This window comes from Taudactylus pleione, unplaced genomic scaffold, assembly GCF_031769625.1.
Source record: "Taudactylus pleione unplaced genomic scaffold, aTauple2 ptg001621l, whole genome shotgun sequence".
NCBI lineage: Eukaryota > Metazoa > Chordata > Amphibia > Anura > Myobatrachidae > Taudactylus > Taudactylus pleione.
Window position 1 is genome coordinate 373,887 of NW_028286018.1, and position 13,604 is coordinate 387,490.

Sequence of the window (13,604 nt, forward strand, 5' to 3'; positions counted from 1 at the left end):
TCTCCTATGGCCACCCATAAATGTTTTAGTTTTCCTTCATCCACCAGACTCGTCGTACTACATAAGTAGAAACAAAGATCACACCCACGTTCCATACTAGCATGTCCTCTTTTTTCATGTTGCTCTTACTCATTTCTTCTTTACAGAAACATGGCTTACCTCCTCCCTCTACACTACAACCCCTCTGGGATGTCCGGAGTGGGACTGTCCCTCAGCTACACTTCCAGACCTGGAAAATGACAAGGTGATGGAGAAGGTATCTTACTTTCTTCATTCTGCTTACTTTCCCCATGTTGCTCTATGATGGTAAACCAAAAACCAAGACTAACCATCATCTAGTCTCAAGCTCATAGTCTTGTCTTTAGATCCTAGTATAGTATCTAGCTACTGTATCCCTAGGTTCCAGCTTCTACTCTACTCTCCAGCTTCCAAGCTAGTATCTGGCTTCAAGTCTAGTCTCCAGTAACTGTAACTTTAGTATTCAGCTTCTACTCTAGTTTATAGCTTCCAGTGTATTCTTCAGCTTCCAGCCTATTCTCCAGCTATTGTAACTCTAGTCTCCAATTTCTAATCTAGTCTTCAGTTTCCAATCTAGTCTTTGGCTTAAAGAGTTGTCTCCAGATTCTAGTCTAAATTGCAGTTTCTAGATTATTCTTCATTTTAAAGTCTAGTCTACAGTTTCTACTCTAGTCTCCTGCTTCCAGTTTAGCCTCCAGCCTCTACTCTAGCCTCCAGCTTCCAGACTAATCTCCAGCTTCTACTATATCCTTCAGCTTCTACTTTAGCCTCCAACTTCAAGTCTAGTCTTCATCTTAAAGTGTAGTCTCCAGCTTCCAGTCTAGCATGCAGATTCTCCTCTAGTCTCCAGCTTCTACTCTAGTCTCCAGCTTCCATTCTAGCCTCCAGCATCCACTCTAGCCTCCAGCTTCTATCTTAGTCTACAGTTTCTGCTCTAACCTCCAGCTTTTACTTTAGTCTCCAGCTTCCACTCTAGTCTCCAGCTTCCACTCTAGTCTTCAGCTTCTCCTCTAACATCCAGCTTTTACTCTGGTCTCCAGCTTCTTCTCTAGTCTCCAGCTTCTCCTCTAGCCTCCAGCTTCTAGTCTAGCCTCCAGCTTCTACTCTAGTGACCTGCTTCTGGTCTAACCTCCAGCTTCTACTGTAGTCACCAGCATCTACTCTAGGGTCTTATTTGTCAATGAGTTTTATCATTCACAATGAGTAATAAAACTTGTTGTGCATGATAAATGGTGCTCCAACCAATTAGCTCCCAACTGTCATTTTTGAAACAGATGACATTTGGGAGCTGATTGGCTGGAGCACCATTCTCATACGCAAATAATTTTATCACTCATTGTGAATTATAAAACGTGTTGATAAATGAAGCCGTTAGTCTCTTCACTTCCTGGTCAATTGATGACCTTACAAATTCAATGGAGCTTATCAGATGATTTGCCACTTTATCAGATCACATTTTAGCCCCCAGGACGTGACAGGATGGAAGGGTAGATTGGAGAAAGCCATTGACATACTGACCTTTATAGAAATCGTCTCTAGGATCAGCTTTGAGCATATCTGCAGGGTGTTGCTCCAACTCGTGGCTGTGGTAACTTGCTCTGCTCAGGGGTATTTGTGACGTGTTGCCCAGGGGGAGGTTAGACTCATCTGTAGACAGAAGACTAAGAACTGAGGGCTCGATACAGACCTGCTCGCTAGATGCGTACGCCTGCTCCCAGCGTATGCAAATTCGGCTAAGTGACGGCATGGCAGGTGATCGCACGGCAAGGCATAAGCACGCCCACTATGTCTTGGCGTGCGATCGCTTTGTGTATGCAGACGCCCACTGGCCTGTCTTAATACGCCCTCCTGCGCACGTCATCTCCAGGAAGTGTATGCAACCATCGGTACACCGGGTACCATCGGATGTATTCGCAGCGCTTGAGGTTGACTATACCTTACCGCAAACACTGCCAGCACTTCAAGTGTGAAATTCAACCAGGTGACGTGTCCTATGACGCTGCTTGTTAATTATGCAAGCCTCTGAAACGGTGTTAAGACGCTCAGGCGTTCTCACTTCCACTCCCCATCTTTTTAATGGCCAGCCCCTGTAACCACCCACAAACGCTGGGGAGGGGAATGTACATACAGGATACAGGAGATCGCTAAATAAAATTACATCAAGTTCTCCCTAATTTTCTATGTCACTTGGAAGGGAAACACAAAACCTCTATAGAAGCCACCTGGATTTGTTCCAGTGACAATATTTATATTTGCTCACAATTGGATATCAGGATTTAGTTGGATTAATATCCTAACAATGAGTGACTGTGTGACTTCAGCTTATTCCACAGAGACAGGATTCAGACCTGGAGGAGCAGCAGGAGTATATTACACACCTGTCTTTGGGCCTCATTCAGAGATGGATGCCGATGTCATCGCCGCTGCGATCCTGTACGCAGCGGCTGTGCATAAATTTGCAAAATGTCGCAGACGCCGAGGATTGTATTTTGATTCCCGCCTGCGGCTTTGCAGATCCAAGCATCTGTGTACGAAAAGGCAGCGCCGGTCTCACAACCTTCGATGATCGGACTGCTGAGTAGCCCTGTGGTCGCGCAGAATGGCCGCGTGTACTGAGCCAGTGCGTACGGGATTACAACACGTCTGCGTTCCTTGCTGCCGCTCCCCTGTTACCTACCACACACTCTCACTGACTTCCACTCACACTATGAGTAAGTGGTCGCTACGAGTGACTACGGTAATGTAGCTTGATGCATGCGCAGTGCAACTCAGATGCATGCGCAGATCGCAGATTATCGCTTAACTGCGTAAACATCGGAATAGCGTACATCGCTGAATGAGGCCCATTGTTTCTACAAAGGTGTACTGACAGCACTGAGGTACTGAGCACTGACAGCACTGAGGTACTGAGCATTGAGGAACTGAGCACTGACAGCACTGAGGTACTGAGCATTGAGGAACTGAGCACTGACAGCTCTGAGGTACTGAGCATTGAGGAACTGAGCACTGACAGCACTGAGGTACTGAGCAGTGACAGCACTGAGGTACTAAGCACTGACAGCACTGAGGTACTGAGCACTGACAGTACTGAGGTACTGAGCACTGACAGCACTGAGGTACTGAGCACTGAGGAACTGAGCACTGACAGCACTGAGGTACTGAGCACTGAGGAACTGAGCACTGACAGCACTGAGGTACTGAGCATTGAGGAACTGAGCAGTGACAGCACTGAGGTACTGAGCAGTGACAGCACTGAGGTACTAAGCACTGACAGCACTGAGGTACTGAGCACTGACAGCTCTGAGGTACTGAGCACTGACAGCACTGAGGTACTGAGCACTGACAGTACTGAGGTACTGAGCACTGACAGCACTGAGGTACTGAGCACTGAGGAACTGAGCACTGACAGCACTGAGGAACTGAGCACTGACAGTACTGAGGTACTGAGCACTGACAGCACTGAGGTACTGAGCACTGAGGAACCGAGCACTGACAGCACTGAGGTAATAAGCACTGACAGCACTGAGGTTCTGAGCACTGACAGCTCTGAGGTACTGAGCACTGACAGCACTGAGGTACTGAGCACTGAGGAACTGAGCACTGACAGCACTGAGGAACTGAGCACTGACAGTACTGAGGTACTGAGCACTGACAGCACTGAGGTACTGAGCACTGAGGAACTGACAGCACTGAGGAACTGAGCACTGACAGTACTGAGGTACTGAGCACTGACAGCACTGAGGTACTGAGCACTGAGGAACTGAGCACTGACAGCACTGAGGTACTAAGCACTGACAGCACTGAGGTTCTGAGCACTGACAGCTCTGAGGTACTGAGCACTGACAGCACTGAGGTTCTGAGCACTGACAGCTCTGAGGTACTGAGCACTGACAGCTCTGAGGTACTGAGCACTGACAGCACTGAGGAACTGAGCACTGACAGCACTGAGGTACTGACAGCACTGAGGTACGAAGCACTGACAGCACTGAGGAACTGAGCACTGACAGCACTGAGGTACGAAGCACTGACAGCACTGAGGAACTGAGCACTGACAGCACTGAGGAACTGAGCACTGACAGCACTGAGGTACTGAGCAGTGACAGCACTGAGGTACTAAGCACTGACAGCACTGAGGTACTGAGCACTGACAGCTCTGAGGTACTGAGCACTGACAGCTCTGGGGTACTGAGCACTGACAGCACTGAGGTACTGAGCACTAAGGTACTAAGCACTGACAGCACTGAGGTACTGAGCAGTGACAGCACTGAGGTACTGAGCAGTGACAGCACTGAGGTACTGAGCAGTGACAGCACTGAGGTACTGAGCACTGAGGAACTGAGCACTGACAGCACTGAGGAACTGAGCACTGACAGTACTGAGGTACTGAGCACTGACAGCACTGAGGTACTGAGCACTGACAGCACTGAGGAACTGAGCACTGACAGTACTGAGGTACTGAGCACTGACAGCACTGAGGTACTGAGCACTGAGGAACTGAGCACTGACAGCACTGAGGTACTAAGCACTGACAGCACTGAGCACTGACAGCTCTGAGGTACTGAGCACTGACAGGTCTGAGGTACTGAGCACTGACAGCACTGAGGAACTGAGCACTGACAGCACTGAGGTACTGAGCACTGACAGCACTGAGGTACGAAGCACTGACAGCACTGAGGTACTGAGCAGTGACAGCACTGAGGTACTGAGCAGTGACAGCTCTGAGGTACTGAGCAGTGACAGCTCTGAGGTACTGAGCACTGACAGCACTGAGGTACTAAGCACTGACAGCACTGAGGTATTGAGCACTGACAGCACTGAGGTACTGAGCACTGACAGCACTGAGGTACTGAGCAGTGACAGCTCTGAGGTACTGAGCACTGACAGCACTGAGGCACTGACAGCACTGAGGTACTAAGCACTGACAGCACTGAGGTACTGAGCACTGACAGCACTGAGCAATGAGGTATTATGCACTGACAGCACTGACGTACTGAGCAGTGACAGCTCTGAGGTACTGAGCACTGACAGCACTGAGGCACTGACAGCACTGAGGTACTAAGCACTGACAGCACTGAGGTACTGAGCACTGACAGCACTGAGCAATGAGGTATTACGCACTGACAGCACTGACGTACTGAGCACTGATAGCTCTGAGGTACTGAGCACTACAGCACTGAACACTGCCAGCAGTGAGGTACTGAGCTCTGCAGCACTGAGGTACTGAGCACTGACAGCAATGAGCAGTAATAGCTCTAAGGTACTGAGCAGTAACAGCACTGAGGTACTGAGCAGTAACAGCACTGAGGTACTGAGCAGTAACAGCACTGAGGTACTGAGCACTGACAGCACTGAGCAGTAATAGCTCTAAGGTACTGAGCAGTAACAGCACTGAGGTACTGAGCACTGACAGCACTGATGTACTGGGCACCGAAATCACTGACGTACTGGGCACCAAAATCACTGATGAACTGGGCACTAACATCACTGAGGTACTGGGCACTGACATCAGTGAGGTACTGGGCACTGACAGCACTGAGGTACTGGGCACTGACATCACTGAGGTACTGGGCACTAACATCACTGAGGTACTGGGCACTGACATCACTGAAGTACTGGGCACTGACATCACTGAGGTACTGGGCACTGACAGCACTGAGGTACTGGGCACTGACATCACTGAGGTACTGGGCACTAACATCACTGAGGTACTGGGCACTGACATCACTGAAGTACTGGGCACTGACATCACTGAGGTACTGGGCACTGACAGCACTGAGGTACTGGGCACTGACAGCAATAAAGTACTGAGTGGGCCCCTTTGGGAGTATTTCTGATATGCCTAATACAGTATATTCTAATTCATCTACTCGCAATCCTTGGGCGATATGAAGGACAGCTCTGAGGTACTAAGCACTAACAGCACTGACAGCACGGAGGTACTGAGCATTGACAGCACTGAGGTACTAACAGCACTGAGGTACTGAGCACTGACAGCACTGAGGTACTGGGCATTGACAGCACTGAGGTACTGGGCATTGACAGCACTGAGGTACTGGGCATTGACAGCACTGAGGTACTGGGCACTGAGGAACTGAGTGGGCGCCTTTGGGAGAATTTCTGATATGCCTAAAATAGTATATTCTAATACAACTACTTGCAATCCTTGGGGGATAGTAGGGAATAGTACATTGGCGGTAGAGCCGTAATAGGGTAGTACGACCACCAGTGCCGTGGCACAGGGCACCGCAGGGCAGTGGGCGCTGTTTGGGCCTACAATTTTCTGTTTATTATTATTCTCACTAGTAGCTTCCTCATCCTTTATCCCCAGCATCTCCTGGCCTCCCCTATCTCTTCCCTGGCCCTTCCCCATGAGGCCATGGCCCTTTTCTGGGTGTTATCTCCCTGTTTAAAAAATAGAGGGGGCGTCAATGCTCATTCTGGCACAGGGCACCAAAAAGTCTAGTTACGGCTCTGGTTGGCGGTATTACGCACTGTACACTGCTCTCCTGGCAGCAAATGACATACCGCCCAGAGCTTACTGTATACAACCTTTTCCCAGGTGTCCTATCTTCTAGTCTCATAGGAAAACCCTATGTATCAGGTTGGGTACGGTATCCAGGTTGGGTACGGTCAGAATCTCAACGCTGGCATCCCGACAGGGTTAGGTTACCAACGGTCGGTATCCTAACCCTCCCCCACTCCCTACTGCAGGGCCGGATTAAAAGGGGGGGCGACAGGGGCCGTCGTCCCGTGGCCCCCACCTCTAGTGCACCTGTCGAAGTGGGGCGGAGCTAAAATGGCAAGCCCCGCCCCCATGTCACACGCAAATCACGTGATTATGGACCTGATTCAGAGCCGCTCGCAAAATGCAAGCGCTCGCTCTGAATCAGGGCGGACGCTTTGTTTTAAATAGCCTGGCCTCCTGGCCGCTTGCTAAGCTGTGGGTGACCACCCACAGCGAGCGGCCAGGTGATGGTCGCGATGGTCCCGACCATCGGGCTTGCGATGAGACCCTTGTGGTAGGGTCTCGTCTGCCGCAAGCCCCAGTGAGCTTCCGGCTCTAATAGAGCCGGAAGCTCACTACTGACATCACTCGTGATGTCAGTAGAGCCGCCCACAAACGGAACGCCTCCGTTTGTCCAGCCAACCCCCCCCACTTCGCCTAAAAAACGGGGCACGCTGTCGATCAACATCAACTGCCGCCCCGTTTGTAGTGAGCCTGAATTTCTCACTCGCTCCAGGGCTTGCACACGTGCATTGCGCACGCCGCGAATGCGCAATGCCCCACCATAGACCCGCTTGCGAACGCATAGCGCTTGCGAGTGAGCCTGAATCAGGCCCCATGTGTGTGAGTATGCGTGTGTTTAATAGAATGCAAGTAATGTGGGGGGGGTTTGCTCCCACAACTTAGATGCCTCAGGGCCCCCACAAGCCTTAATCTGGCCCTGCCCTACTGCTAACACTAACCCTCCCCCCCTAGTGCCTAAATCTAACCTCTCCCTCCCCGCACCCTAAACCTAACCCTCCCCCCTAGTGCCTAACCCTAACTTCCTCCCAACCCAGCTGCTTACCTACAGGATGACGGCGGTCCAATTCCAGCACTGGGATTCTGACAGGTGTCGGGAATCCGGTGCCGGTATTCTAAGCGCCAGCATCCCATGTGCTGGTATACGGACATAGGGGTAACATGTGGGCCCTATACAGGTTATTAGACATTTGTTTCTGCCAGAGGAGAATAGAATGATGCTGACACAGGAGAAATTCAGGTAAGAGGAAAAGGTACCAGAGTCGTGCGCAAGCGATCATATCACGTGCTTGAAAATAGTCGCTGCTTAGAGCCGACCGGATCTGTGCGGCTGCACCGCCCCTATACTTCCCAGCATTTACACCACCAGCCCTATCCTTAGTGCGAGATATCCGGATGTTTGTGTACACTGACCTAGGAATAGGCCACAATTCCGGCTAAATGCCCACGACACGCCGGCAGCAAACTTGTGCCAAGTGGGAACGCCCCATGGCTGACATCAGAGAGAGAGTGATGGGGGGAAAGAGAGAGAGATGGAGGAGGAGAGAGACAGATGGAGGAAGAGAGGGGGAGAGAGAGAGAGAGACATGGGGGGAGAGAGAGAGAGTGGTGGGGGGAGATAGAGAGATATGGAGGGGAGAGAGAGAGAGTGATGGGGGAGAGAGAGAGAGAGAGAGAGAGTGATGGGGGAGAGAGAGAGAGATGGAGGAGAGAGAGAGGGTGAGAGTGATGGGGGGGAGAGAGAGAGAGAGAGAGAGAGATGGGGGAGAGAGAGAAAGAGAGATGGGGGAGAGAGAGAGAGAGAGAGTGATGAGGGAGAGAGAGAGAGAGAGAGATGGAGGAGAGAGAGAGGGTGAGAGTGATGGGGAGAGAGAGAGAGAGAGAGAGAGATGGGGGAGAGAGAGAGAGTGATGGGGGAGAGAGAGATGGGGGAGAGAGAGAGAGAGGGATGGGGGGAGAGAGAGAGATGGGGAGAGAGAGAGAGATGGGGGAGAGAGAGAGAGAGATGGAGGAAGAGAGGCAAAGAGAGGTAGAGAGAGATGGGGGAAGATAGGGAGAGAGAGAGAGATGGAGGAAGAGAGAGAGAGAGAGAGGGTGAGAGTGATGGGGGAGAGAGAGAGATGGGGGAGAGAGAGAGATGGGAGAGAGAGAGAGAGAGAGAGAGAGGGGGGGATGGGGGGAGAGAGAGAGATGGGGAGAGAGAGAGATGGGGGAGAGAGAGAGAGATGGAGGAAGAGAGGCAAAGAGAGAGAGGTAGAGAGAGATGGAGGAAGATAGGGAGAGAGAGAGATGGAGGAAGAGAGAGAGAGAGATGGAGGAAGAGAGGCAAAGAGGGAGAGGTAGACAGAGAGAGAGAGAGATGGAGGAAGATAGGGAGAGAGAGAGATGAAGGAAGTTAGGGAGAGAGAGAGAGATGGAGGAAGAGAGAGAGAGATGGCGGAAGAGAGGCAAAGAGGGAGAGGTAGAGAGAGATGGAGGAAGATTGGGAGAGAGAGAGAGATGGAGGAAGAGAGAGAGAGAGAGAGGGTGAGAGTGATGAGGGAGAGAGAGAGAGATGGAGGAGAGAGAGAGGGTGAGAGTGATGGGGAGAGAGAGAGAGAGAGATGGGGAGAGAGAGAGAGTGATGGGGAGAGAGAGATGGGGGAGAGAGAGAGAGAGAGAGAGAGAGAGAGGGATGGGGGAGAGAGAGAGATGGGGGAGAGAGAGAGAGATGGGGAGAGAGAGAGAGATGGAGGAAGAGAGGCAAAGAGGGAGAGAGAGATGGAGGAAGATAGGGAGAGAGAGAGAGAGAGAGAGGGAGAGATGGAGGAAGAGGGAGAGAGAGAGGGATGGGGGGAGAGAGAGAGATGGGGAGAGAGAGAGATGGGGGGAGAGAGAGAGAGAGAGATGAAGGAAGAGAGGCAAAGAGAGAGAGGTAGAGAGAGATGGAGGAAGATAGGGAGAGAGAGAGATGGAGGAAGAGAGAGAGAGAGAGAGATGGAGGAAGAGAGGCAAAGAGGGAGAGGTAGACAGAGAGAGAGAGATGGAGGAAGATAGGGAGAGAGAGAGAGAGAGAGAGAGAGAGAGAGAGATGAAGGAAGTTAGGGAGAGAGAGAGAGATGGAGGACGAGAGAGAGAGAGAGAGAGATGGCAGAAGAGAGGCAAAGAGGGAGAGGTAGAGAGAGATGGAGGAAGATTGGGAGAGAGAGAGTGATGGGGGAGAGAGAGATGGGGGAGAGAGAGAGAGAGGGATGGGGGAGAGAGAGAGATGGGGGAGAGAGAGAGAGAGAGAGATATGGAGGAAGAGAGGCAAAGAGGGAGAGAGAGATGGAGGAAGATAGGGAGAGAGAGAGAGGGAGAGATGGAGGAAGAGAGAGAGAGAGAGAGAGGGATGGAGGAAGAGAGGCAAAGAGGGAGAGGTAGACAGAGAGAGAGAGAGAGAGAGATGGAGGAAGATAGGGAGAGAGAGAGAGATGAAGGAAGTTAGGGAGAGAGAGAGAGATGGAGGAAGAGAGAGAGAGAGAAAGAAGATGGGAGAGAGATAGAGACACACACGAGGGAGAGAGGGAGTGAGATGCCCAACGTGAATTAATTGCGCCAGGTTTGTGCTGCATGATAATTGACGCTTGGAACTTACCAGAGAAAAGAGACAGAAACGGTGAGTCTATAAGCGTGAAGTGAGAGTCGGGTATCGATGGGCGCCACTGCAAGAGACAGACAGGTTTAGTTCAAGATATATAGAACATACGCATAAACCACACAGGAGGTCCGGTGCTAAGCCCCTTGGTTTTGTGGCAGTGCGTCAGCACTTATGTCCTACGAGATGTCTCTGAGGGCCGCCTACATTCTGCCCTTGGGAGACGCCTTACACAATCCAGTAGCGCATCTATGTGTGTCTGCAGGTGGAACATTCTCCTCACTGTGTAAAAGTCACAGGACCTCATTCAGAGCCGCTCACAAAATGCGAGCGCTCGCTCTGAATGAGGGCGGCCGCATCTGTAAAAAGACCCGGCCTCCTGGCCGCTCACATAGCTGTGGGTGACCACCCACAGCTTTAGCGAGCGGCCAGGTTTATGGTCGCGATGGTCAAGACCATCACGACCATCGGGGCTTGCGACAAGACCCTTGTGGTAGGGTCTCGTCTGCCGCAAGCCCCAGAGAGCTTCCGGCTCTAATAGAGCCGGAAGCTCACCACTGACATCACTGGTGATGTCAGTGGGGCCGCACACAAACGGCAAGCGTTCGTTTGGGAACGCCTCCGTTTGTGAAGCCGCCCCCCCGCCACGCCTACAGAATGGGGCGAGCTGTCAATCACCATCGACAGCCGCCAATTTTGTAGTGAGCCCCATGTTGTGCAGAGCCCAACATCGACCCGCTTGCGAGCGGGTCTGAATGAGACCCTCAATCATTGCGTGTATGATGAATTATTTATTATTACGCTGGTCAAAGTGCGCGTCTGAAGGCGCTCATACCTGCTGGTGTGCGACGCGGAGGCAGGTAATGGGTCCCACGTAAAGTAGCGGGAAAAGACCTGATAATTAATCGCTGGCTGTAACAAAACCGAGGTGTGCGGAGGGACAGCGGCCTCTCGTGTGTATCCTCTCCGCCTGTAAACTCATTACAATAACTACAAGTATTATGATAATGTCGCTCCACAAATGAAAGTCACTTTTCTGAATCGCTGCCTTCAACAAGGCGCATCCCAGCCGACCTGACATTAATTAGGCAACCTCCAGTGTTGGTCTGGGGCGTGAAGGGCCCACCGGAGGAAGGCAGTGATAGGGGATCATGCTTAAGGGGTGTGGCCAGCCTCCAGAGGGGTGTGGCCAGCCTCCAGAGGGGTGTGGCAAGCCACCACAGATGCTTGGCTAACCATTATAGTGGACATAGGACCTGATTCAGACCCGCTCGCTAGGATGTGCTCGCATGCAGCCAGCCGATTGTTTGCATTCTGCGCATGTGTACGCATCGCAATGCGCGTGTGCGAACCAGTGCGAGCGATTGGGAAGCGTTCGCTCGCTGCGCATAGACACCGTTTGTGGGTGGTGACAGGGGCTGGCCGCTAGAAATGGGGGGAGTGGAGGTGCGAATGCAGGCGTGCCTGAGCGTCTTAACGCCGTTGCAGAGGCGTGCATTATTAAAAGGCAGCGTCATAGTACACGTCACTCGGTGGTATTCGCTCGCAATGCTTGCGGCAAGGTATGGTCAACCACAAGTGCTGCGATCGCATCTCGATGTTATTGATGGTTGCATTCACTTCCTGGATATGACGTGCGCAAGTGGGCGTCTGCATACACAATGTGATTGCACGCTAAGAAATAGTGGGCGTGCTAATGCCTTGCCGTGCGATTGCATGCCTTGCATACGCATCTAGCGTGCGAACGCATCTAGCGTGCAGGTCTGAATCAGGTCCATAGCCCGTATACAGCATGGATACCACACTGCATGGTCTGTTCATCCATGTTCCTGCTTTACCTAACTAACTGACTCTGTAATATAGTAACAATGTATTCAGGAGGACTGTCTGAAACCTGACATTAGAAGAAGAGGTGGGGCCATCAGGTACTGGGGCCCATTGGGGATTTTCCCTGTATCCCTGTGGGCCAGTCCAACCCTGCAAATCTCAGTACCTCTGCAGACGCTGCCATATTGCTCCGAAAACCCCTGCTCCTCAGGACACATTAAGGTGCTTGTGCGCAAGCAGGCCCTTAGCTGCTATTACACTGCGCAGCGGACAATTAGCCCTTGGTAAGTTGCTAGTAGTGAGTCAGACACGCTGGACGGTAACCACTACCATAGTCCCTGTAAGATGCACAATAGTGGAAAACTGTAGGGATGGCGCTGGCACTAGGCCGAATGAGGCACTTGCCCAAGGTTGAACAATGAATGAATTAACTTTTTCTCCGTCCCCATTATTCCATCCATTGTGACGTCACGACCCGCACTAATGGGAAATAGCCCCAACCCCACCCCTTAACAGATCAGAGACCCCCCCCCCCCAACTCACCGCCAGCTCCACGTGGTCTGTGCCCGCGTCATCCTGCTTATGTAACAGCTCAAAATAATATTTCTTAGCAGCTGACAACCTGTGAAGGAAATTACCATTAGACATCGTTAAGAGACTGGCGTCACCTAACCACTCGGCGTTTGCTCTCTTGTACTGTAGCTGCGTCTTCCTAGTTGCACTTCTTATACAGACTTGTTATATGTGATTCTTGGGCACTGAAGGTATTAGGTAACTGTTAGCTTATTCCTCACTACATTTGTCCATAATGTTGTGTTCTGCTGTTAAAGAAAGATATTTAAACATTTTTAAAAAATTATAAAAAATAAATAAATTTTGAAACAAAAAATAAGAAATCTTCCCTACAGTATTTATGTTATTGGTAAGCAAGCTGGGTGCATGTACATCATTCCACATAGCAATGTCTGACACCCCCCTTGTCAGTCAGAGGGGGTCTATTTACTAAGCAGTGTTATCAGACAGAGTGAAAAGTGATCATGCTATTATCTTCTAGAAGGTGCTATTTAAATGTTAAGTAGAATCTGATTGGTTGCTATGGGCAACATCTCTTTTAAAACTCACTTCTAAAAACTCTCACTTTAGTAAATTTACCCCTAACGTTCATTGATAGAGCACAGTGAGGTGTAATGCATCCTAGAGTAAAAAAAAAATGTGACCATTGAGTCTATTCATTAAGAATCACTTATTGAGGTAATTAATCAATTAAATCTCGCCAAGACGGCTGAGCTATAATGGTCACCTAACCGCTTTGGGAGGCCAGTCTCCGGTGGCATGACCCGTCTGACGTACAGTGGAACTAAGGCCCTCATTCAGAGCCGGACGCTATTTGCGCTCGCTCATTCAGAAAAAAGGGGTGGCTATTCAAATGAACCGTTCGCTCTTTGCGGTTTGTTCACGCCTCTAGGTCTGAACGAGCTAACAAAACATGCGGTCGTTTTTTGGAAAACTACGCCCCCTGGCCGCTCGCATCCTACGTCATGTCCGCTATTTATTAGATTAATCGAGTACATCGACCAGCGTATGAACTGCTCGCTATTCTTGTGGTTGGTTTTTCCT

At 50.8% G+C, this 13,604-nt stretch overlaps 1 protein-coding gene across 1 annotated transcript in view; it reads right to left on the reverse strand.

Moving 5' to 3' along the window:
- Positions 1-12,635, reverse strand: part of LOC148442098 (beta-1,4-N-acetylgalactosaminyltransferase 3-like) — a 137,510-nt gene extending 124,875 nt beyond the window's left edge. The window contains exons 1-3 of the mRNA XM_088464235.1: positions 12,531-12,635; positions 10,161-10,227; positions 1,537-1,665 (exon numbers count right to left, since the gene is read on the reverse strand). Of these exons, the coding sequence (XP_088320361.1) occupies positions 1,537-1,665; positions 10,161-10,227; positions 12,531-12,635 (301 nt within the window). The remainder of the gene's footprint in view (positions 1-1,536; positions 1,666-10,160; positions 10,228-12,530) is intronic.
- Positions 12,636-13,604: the final 969 nt, after the last annotated feature.